This window comes from Salmo salar, chromosome 17 (assembly GCF_965601325.2).
Source record: "Salmo salar chromosome 17, fSalSal1, whole genome shotgun sequence".
NCBI classification, from domain to species: domain Eukaryota; kingdom Metazoa; phylum Chordata; class Actinopteri; order Salmoniformes; family Salmonidae; genus Salmo; species Salmo salar.
The window spans coordinates 16,886,054-16,895,216 of NC_138307.1; the positions used below are offsets into that span (position 1 = coordinate 16,886,054).

A 9,163-nucleotide genomic window follows, 5' to 3' on the forward strand; every position below is an offset into this window, starting at 1 on the left:
TAATATGGAGTTAACCGTACTGTACAGAAGAAGGAAAAAAACTGAACATATATTATCTTTTGTTTGGTCAAAAAAAAAAAGGCAATTGAATAAATTATCTCAACATTTCTTCTTTCAACTTTTTAATCTCTCTGCTGTAATCAAATATGAATGATGCAACTTCACGTTGGCTGGGATACGTCTGTTCCCATTGAAACTATATAAGCTCGCTGAGATGGCCTGAAGTATTTGGGTTAGAAATACTGTTAACAGTGTTGTATTATTCCTACTTTACTACTGTTAAAGCAACACTGCTCTCTAGTGGTGGTAGTGGAACCCAGCTGTATTTCCATTCAGATGTGTTGCAGTTGATTAGGAACCCGCTGTCCCGTCCGTCATGATTATCCCAATAGATAATGACAATCTAATTCATTACCCTCCATGACTGGACTGTCTGATAGAGTCCAGAACTGGTTGCAAAGAATCAGAGGAATTACATTTAGTCACAACTCCCAATGAGACTGTAGCCTTTTTATTCACAGCTAATCACAGTTGATTATTCCAAATGTATTTAATATGGTCCATCTGTATTACTCTGTGAGAGCCATAAGACTTGACCATGGTATCAGTCACTACTGGCTCTTGTTATAGACTGAACATGGAGGTCTGGGCCTTTATGGCACTGGAGTCACTGCATGGTTCATTCCCAACTTCCTCTCTGGCTGCTCCCCCCTCAGTCACTACATTGGCACTTTGTGATGGCACCTCCGCACTGTTCGTCCAATCAGGAGGAAGAGCAGTGCTGCCAGCAGGAAGAAGAAGACGGAGACGGGAGCAAACAGGAAGGAGAGGCCGTATTGAACGCTGAGGTGGTAGACCGCTGGACACTGAGAGGAGTGTTGTTGCTGGGCAGCGTAGTCCTCCAGAGAGTCCAGTACCTGGGTCCAGACTACATACATCATTATTACAACCAGGAGACATAGACCTGGAGAGAGGAGAGGGAGAGGGGGGAGAGAGAGGGGGAGAAAGAGGGAAACATTTCAACTCAATAAAAGTTAATAGAACATAAATGTGTCTCCTGATTAGTGGCAACCCGTCATTCAGGGCAGGTGGGGATGCCTGTTTTACGAGTTATTTTGGCATTAATACGTCACATATCAGTTTGCAAACAATGTAAAAAAATATATATATAATAATGTTAATAAAGCCGCATACAAACTTGCAAATTTTTTTTGCTTTCTTGAGTAAGACAGATCCAAAATACAGGTGTTTTAGCCTAGGTCAGTGCTTTCTGTGGTGGTGGGGCAGCCAGTGGAAAATACGGAGCGTAGGGGTTGGTAATGTTCTCTAGTTGCGCCATGATTGGCTCAGTGTTCTGTCACTCATGGGGACACTACGTCACCGCCAAATCTAAGGGTAGAGCTAAAAAATTAAAGCACCTTGGTTGCTGCCATAGAGTTACATTAGAAGTGCCCATCCAAGAAGGATCAAGGTCATTGGCCACAGATCAAATGACGTCAAATCGCGTTATATCTCCAGCAGCTTTGATTGGACTGATCATGTCAACATCATACTTTCAAAATCTTAGCTAGCAAGCTAGCAGTCATCATCATGAATCAAGTCAAAAATCTACTCGCAAATGTTTTTAAATTCTTGTCATATGAGGAGAAATAACGAAGAGAAATGATAGATAAAATGTACCGGTGCTCATTGGCCATTGGACATTACACAACAAGTTGGAAATTGCAGATTCAACAGTGAGTGGTTTGGAAGGAATCAGTGGCTAAGTGCAAGCATTGCAAAGTAATCACTAGCCTGCTATTCAGTGGAGTGGGTGTGTGGTCCCAAGTCTGAGTTTAAGGGTCTCTTTTCCAAGCTTAAAAGGATAAACAAAAAGGATAAGCCTGTTTTAGAGAAATGTAATCATTAAGTATTATAAGAGCTTTCATTGTCTGATTATATGCCCCTTAGATTTATCCTATCATTTTTGACTTGGTGTACAGGGAGAATACTGTAAAAACGGCCCATGTTCTGAATTCTGTTGTTGTGCATTTGACTACGTCCGTCCTAGCTTGCTCATTAATGTCATAATCCAAATTACGGATTGCCTCATATCCCCTTATGCCATAGTTTGTACATCTCAATTGTCAGTAGAAACCACATTTGTTTAAGAAAGTCAGCCATATCAGCTATGTTTTTCTAAAAGGCAGTTAATGAGGCCGAATGAACTGTTTCGCTGCCAGACAAGGCTCCGCTGATAGCCAGGTGTATCAGTGGTAAGGTCTTGGGACTGCTGTTGGGACTCAGCTGTTGGGACAGCTTTATGTAGGCACCCTGTGTGGGCACCGTTTGTCACCGTTATAGTGTAATTAATGTATTGTTTAGTGTTTTGTTGTGGGTTTCCTGGCATGCATAAAACAGATGCTAAAATCGCCACGGCTCCAAATTGAACTTTGAGCTTCATGTAAAGTTCAGTGGACCCAACCGTGGCTAGTAATGCGCTACATCATCGACTATGCCGTCTGGCACCAGATTTCTATAACATATGATGTGGTTAGCTGATATGTAGAAATACTTATCCAGGCATTGTAAGATTTGGCATGCGTCAGCAATGTCTGAGCAGAGGAACACAACCGATAACTCACCTCCAGTGAGCAAGAGTGCCCCCCCTACTTTATAGAGCCTGTGGCTGGCCAATGGAGAGGCACAGATGATGACAAACCCACCAATCACAACAGTGACCACGCCCACTAGAAGGAAGATGCTCCAGAAGGCCCTGTAGACTGCATCTTCAGGTGCCTGGTAACCCGTGCTTTGCTCAGAAGAATAAAATTGGAAGAGGTAGGCAGGCACACAGACCTTTTGGTGTGGTTGATTGGCTTTGAGAAAAAATGTATGGTGTATTTTTTTAGTTCATTATATTACAGTTCAGGTCATTCTTGTCATTCATCAATGAATGTATTGTCTGCTACAGTATTTCTATTTCATAAACAGATGAAAAGAACTCTCCTACTTACTGATCCAGAAGTGCCACATCATGTTCTCCTCTCTCCTCCCACTGAAGGAGCACCTCCAGAAGAAGCCCTGGTGGAAGAATGTCACAGTGTCCTGATCCTCCATCTCCCCCTCCCCAGGTCTGAGGGCCCCAGCCTCCCAGGTCTCTGATGCCCCCCCAGGGCCACAGGTCTCCAAGGACAGCAGCCAGTAGTCTGTCCCAAAGGAGAGCATCAGGGACAGGGCCCCCAAGCCCCCGAAGAACCCAGCTAGGAAGAGGAGCACACTCAGCCTCTCAGCAGGAGACATGACACTAGTGAGGCCTATCTGTCTTCAGTCGGTCAGTCAATTGTGAAGGTTTGTCAGTCTATCGGTGTGTCGGGTGGTTGTTCGGTCAGTCAGTCTGTCCTTCTGCCTTTCTGCGTCACTGTTTCTCTGTTCGGATGTTTGTCTGTCCTCCAATCGGTCGATTCGTCGATCGACTTCGTCCCAACCAATAGCAGGGCAGGGAAGTAGCCAGATACTATCCTACGTACTGTAGCAGACCTATCCGCCTTGATTTCCATTAGTAAATCCTCAAATACTTTGTCATAGGGGTGTGTCCAGGGGCAGAGCAAATATAACTGTCCGATGACCATCCAATCAGAAGTATCGTGTTTGACATGGAGGCTTCTAAACAGGAGCTGGTTATTTATGCTTCATCTATTCCCAGCAACCCCCACTCACCAATCAGATGTTGTGGAGAGACCTGTGTGTGTGTGTGTGTGTGTGTGTGTGTGTGTGTGTGTGTGCGTGCGTGCGTGCGTGCGTGCGTGCGTGCGTGCGTGCGTGCGTGCGTGCGTGCGTGCGTGCGTGCGTGCGTGAGATGGTATAAAAAGAATCACTGTCATCATGCGTGTGACACTTCCAGGGATACTGTTGCAATGTTTTTACACACATAAAAATAGAAGTGTGTGTGCTGTAGCGTACCGTCTGGCACTCAGACCTCTGATGGAATCCTCTATCTGAGTGTCACAGCAACTGCTTTTGTCCCCAAAATTCAACAAAATGAGCAGATGTCTAATAAAGCATTTCTTTTTTTAAACAGGAGAAACAGGACACATCTACAGTACATACTGTATACACTGCCTTCGGGAAGTATTCACACCCCTTGATTTATTCCACATTTTGTTGTGTTACAGCCTGAATTAAACATTTATTAAATATATTTTTTTTCTCACACACAATTGCCCATAAGTAACATGTTTTTAAAAATTATTTAAAATGTACTGAAAATGTATTACAGAAATATCTAATTTACATAAGTATTCACACTCCTAGGTCAATACATGATAGAATCACCTTTGGCAGTGATTACAGCTGTCTTTCTGGTTAAGAATCTAAGAGCTTTGCAAACCTGGATTGTACAATATATTGTCTTTTAAAAGTATTCCAGCTCTGTCAAGTTGGTTGTTGATTATTGCTACAGATTCATTTTCAAGTCATGTCATAGATTTTCAAGACGATTTAAGTCAAAACTGTATATAGGCCACTCAGGAACATTCAATGTCATCTTGGTAAGCAACTCCAGTGTATATTTGGCTTTGTGTTTAAGGTTATTGTCCTGCTGAAAGGTGAATTTGTCTCCCAGTGTCTGTTGGAAAGCAGCACACACAGGCTTTCTTCTTTTCACTTTGTCAATTAGGTTAGTATTGTGGAGTAACTACAATATTGTTGATCCATCCTCAGTTTTCTCCTATCACAGCCATTAAAACCTCTTGAGGATACCCTAGGATAGGGGGCGCCACAGCGCATTTTGAAAAAAAATCGTTCCCATTTTCAACGGCCTACTAATCAAACTCAGAAGATAGGGCATGCATATACTTATTATATATGGATAGAAAACACTCTAAAGTTTCTAAAACTGTTTGAATGGTGTCTGTGAGTATAACAGAACTCATTTGGCAGGCAAAACCCTGAGACATTTTCTGACAGGAAGTGGATACCTGATGTGTTGTATTGACTTTAAACCTATCCCATTGAAAAACACAGGGGTTTAGGAATATTTTGGCACTTCCTATTGCTTCCACTAGATGTCGCCAGTCCTTTCACAGTGGTTTGAGCCTTATAGAGTCAAAACTCAGTGAATGACAGGAGTTTGAAATTGGTCACAGGGGATGGGCCATCACCATTATGACGCCGGCGGCCATGTCTGCCCCCACCTTTGGAAACGGTTTTAAAGGCCATGACATCATCCCCCTCGAATCTTATTGGCTCTCTTGGTGTTAGAGGCCCTGAACATTTATTTTATACAACGTTTGACATGTTTGAACGAACCTACATGCGCGAGGATTGCTTTCATTATGAAGTGCAGAGCTGCGTTTGGAGAGAGCCATAGGACGCGCTACCAACATCAGGCTAATGGAACGTGAAGTATGGACTTTTTGACCGAAAATACATCTGTTGTGGACCTGGGATGCTTTCTGATGAAGACAACTAAAGGTAGGCGATTATTGACAATATTATAGAAGATGAGATGGTTCATACTGTTGCGTCCAAGATGGCGCCGAGCACTGTATATTAGCTGATTTTCTGAGTATCGCATCTCCTTTTATCGCAAAGTGTGATTACCCAGTAAAGTTAATTTAAAATCTGGTATGACGGGTGTTCTCAAGAGATATTCATCTATAAATGTTAGATTGACAATATACATTTAAAAAATCGTTATAGTATAGCAATTTATTGAAACGTAGCATTGTTTACCGGGACGCTTTTGAGGGGAAATTAGGTAGTCAACGTCAGACAGAGATGTAAAATGCTGTTTTTATATATAAATATGACCTTTATTGAACAAAAGAATGCATGCATTGTATAACATGATGTCCTAGGGGTGCCATCTGATGAAGTTTGTAAAAGGTTAGTGCTACATTTAGCTGTTTATTGATAATATGTGATGGAAGTGGTTGGTCGGAAAATGGCTATGAAGCTGCTTTTTACGATGGACTCATCTAATATAATCTAATGATTTGCTTTTCCTGTAAAACCTTTTTGAAATCGGACGACGTGGGTCGATTCAGGAGAGGTGTATCTATAAAAAAAAAAAATATATTTTTTTTATTTTTGTAAAAAAATATGCTAATTTTTTAATGCTAATTGGCGATATGATTTTTCGCTGGATTTTGATCCCGCTAACGGGATCAGATGCTCAAGAGGTTTTAAACTCTGTAACTGTTTTAAAGTCACCATTGGCCTCTGAGCGGTTTCCTTCCTCTCCGGCAACTGAGTTAGGAAGGACTCCTGGATCTTTGTAATGACTGGGTGTATTGATATACCATTCAAAGTGTAATTAATAAGCATTTCAAGGTAAGTTCTACACCTGTTGTATTCAGTGCAAGTGACAAATAAAATTTGATTTGATTTGATATTCAATATGTGCTTCTTTTTTTTACCCATCTACCAAAAGGTGCCCTTTGCGAGGCGTTGGAAAACCTCATTGGTCTTTGTGGTTGAATCTGTGTTTGAAATTCACTGCTCGACTGAGGGACCTTACAGATAATTGTATGTGTGGGGCACTGAGATGAGGTAGTCATTCATGTTAAACACTATTATTGCACACAGAGTGAGTCCATGCAACTTATTATGTGACTTGTTAAGCAAATATTTACTGATTAACTTAATTAGGCTTGACATAACAAAATGGGTTGAATACTTATTGACTCAAGACAACTAAAACATTTCTAAAAACCTAATTCCACTTTGACAATATTGGTTATTACAGTGACACAAAATCTCAATGTAATCTATTTTAAATTCAGGCTGTAACACAACGAAATGTGGAAAAAGTCAAGGGGTGTGAATACATTCTGAAGGCATTGTATATCTTAAATATCCAATATTTGTTCATATTATCATACCATTACACAAAAAACAAATATTAATACAAATATATTTAGAGATGTTTCAATGTGGTTGTATAAATGAGAGGATGTTAGAGTATCATAGAGGTTCATAGTTTCTCACTCACTACGGTCCCTGATCTGTTCAGAGAGCATGTTCATCCTGCACTATAATACGATAAGTCCAGACTGTAACACCCTGCCTGGTCAGCTGGACTGCTCTTCCTTCTCCTGGCCCACATTGCCCCAGTCTTCCTCCTCCGGTTCTTTGGTTCTCACGGGGTGGGTGGACTGCGAGAGCCCCTGGAAGCCTGCCTTAGGAGGGTGTTCTGTGTCGCTGCCCTTGTGGTGTCCTGATGCTCTGGGACCCAGCCTGGGAGGTGGAAGCAGAGGAGGAGTATTCACAACCTCTTAACCAGGCTCCTGGTCCCTGAGACCAGGGTCATCCTTCTCAGAGAGCCTATGAAGTGGGGCAGGGTCTGGAGCTTTCCTGGCTCTGGTGAACTGACGACCCTACCCCAGACGCCGACCTCCAGGCCCACCCTGCTCATCGATATAGTCCACCCCAGAGGAGGGGGACTGTTCTCTGGAGAGTAGAGAGGACTTGGCCACATTCTAACAGAGAGAGAAATATTTATTTATCAATAAACATCCTCATTCCATTGTTAATCTTAAAGGAAAAAGTGCACTTTTATTTGCAAATCTGTATTTTGGATGCAAATGGCATGTTATAGAAGTGTCCAGACGGGTCACTCTCACTAACTGAAAATGTTAGATTAGGATCTGTATTATCTATTTCATAATTATTATTATTATGTTTATTGATCAGATGTTATGGATTTTACTACGTTTCCCACAACTACCAACGCAAAATGATCATTAACGCAACACTTTTCAAAGTCCCAAAAAGTAATAAACAAATCAACGTGTAATATTATTTTACATTGCTCACCTAATGGAAAGGCCTGAGGTAAACAAAACAATGATAATAAATACATTTGGCATAGCAATAGACAGGCAAGAGGCCTATGGTATGTAAATATGGCATGTGCTCTTTCTGCAAGCAAACAAGTGAGGGGGCTGTGCTGATGTCTACCACTGCTTGGGTATCCAGCAGCTCAATGGCAATCTGCAGCTCCAGCCTCTTATACAGAGCTACAATGCTCTTTTGTCATTGATCAAAATCCCCCTCAGGAAACAGTCATTAGGGAGGGAGACAAATTATCAAAAAAACAGTAGTTCCTAAAACTTTTTTAATGTTATGATCCACATAATATACCTCAGAGAGACATAATATACTATAACTCAGAGAGACATAATATACTATAACTCAGAGAGACATAAGATACTATAACTCAGAGAGAAATAATATACTATAACTCAGAGAGAAATAATATACTAGACCTCAGAGAGACATAATATACTATAACTCAGAGAGACATAATATACTATAACTCAGAGAGAAATAAGATACTAGACCTCAGAGAGACATAAGATACTAGAACTAGAACTAAGAAAGGTAAGATACTAGAACTCAGAGAGACATAAGACACTAGAACTCAGAGAGACACTAGAACTAGACTTCAGAGAGATATAAGATACTAGAACTAGAACTCAGAGAGACATAAGACACTAAAACTCAGAGAGACACTAGAACTAGACTTCAGAGAGATATAAGATACTTGAACTAGAACTCAGAGAGATATAAGATACTAGATCTAGAACTCAGAGAGATATAAGATACTAGAACTAGAACTCAGAGAGATATAAGATACTTGAACTCAGAGAGACATAAGATACTAGAACTCAGAGAGATATAAGATACTTGAACTCAGAGAGATATAAGATACTTGAACTCAGAGAGACATACCATACTAGACCTCAGAGTGTCACGTCCTGACCAGTATAAGGGTTATTTCTTATTGTAGTTTGGTCAGGACGTGGCAGAGGGTATTTGTTTTATGTGGTTCGGGGTGGTGGTTTATTTAGTAGGGCGTTTGATTTATTGTTTCCGGGTTTTTGGGTAATGTTCTATGTTTGTATTTCTATGTGGTCTCTGGTCTTTTGTATTTCTATGTCTGGTTTATTGGGGTTGGACTCTCAATTGGAGGCAGGTGTTTTCTCGTTGCCTCTGATTGGGAGTCCTATATATGGGTAATTGTTTGGTGTAGTGTTGTGGGAGATTGTTTCTTGTTTTGCTGAGTGTGCATGACAAGACTGTTTTGTTGTTCGTGCGTTCTTTGTTTGTTATTTTGTTGTTGAACCGAGGGAGACTGCCTGCGACCCGGAACCGAGGGAGACTGCCTGCGACCCGG

At 41.2% G+C, this 9,163-nt stretch overlaps 1 protein-coding gene across 1 annotated transcript; it reads right to left on the reverse strand.

The window, feature by feature from the left end:
• Positions 1 to 496: 496 nt before the first annotated feature.
• On the reverse strand, positions 497 to 3,382 carry tm182 (Transmembrane protein 182). Its single transcript, NM_001146505.2, has 3 exons — positions 2,997 to 3,382; positions 2,625 to 2,858; positions 497 to 964 (listed from the first exon to the last, which is right to left on the reverse strand). The coding sequence occupies exons 1-3, from the start codon at positions 3,280 to 3,282 to the stop codon at positions 720 to 722; spliced, it is 765 nt and encodes a 254-aa protein (NP_001139977.1). The 5' UTR covers positions 3,283 to 3,382; the 3' UTR covers positions 497 to 719.
• Positions 3,383 to 9,163: the final 5,781 nt, after the last annotated feature.

What these genes read in the sequence shown, in the direction of transcription:
- tm182 (NM_001146505.2), bottom strand. Translation starts at nt 3,282, where the DNA reads ATGTCTCCTGCTGAGAGGCTGAGTGTGCTCCTCTTCCTAGCTGGGTTC. An exon ending in GATGTGGCACTTCTGGATCA is followed by an intron (nt 2,859 to 2,996) that starts GTAAGTAGGAGA and finishes TTTTTCTCAAAG; the next exon opens with CCAATCAACCACACCAAAAG. An exon ending in GGCACTCTTGCTCACTGGAG is followed by an intron (nt 965 to 2,624) that starts GTGAGTTATCGG and finishes TCCTCTCTCCAG; the next exon opens with GTCTATGTCTCCTGGTTGTA.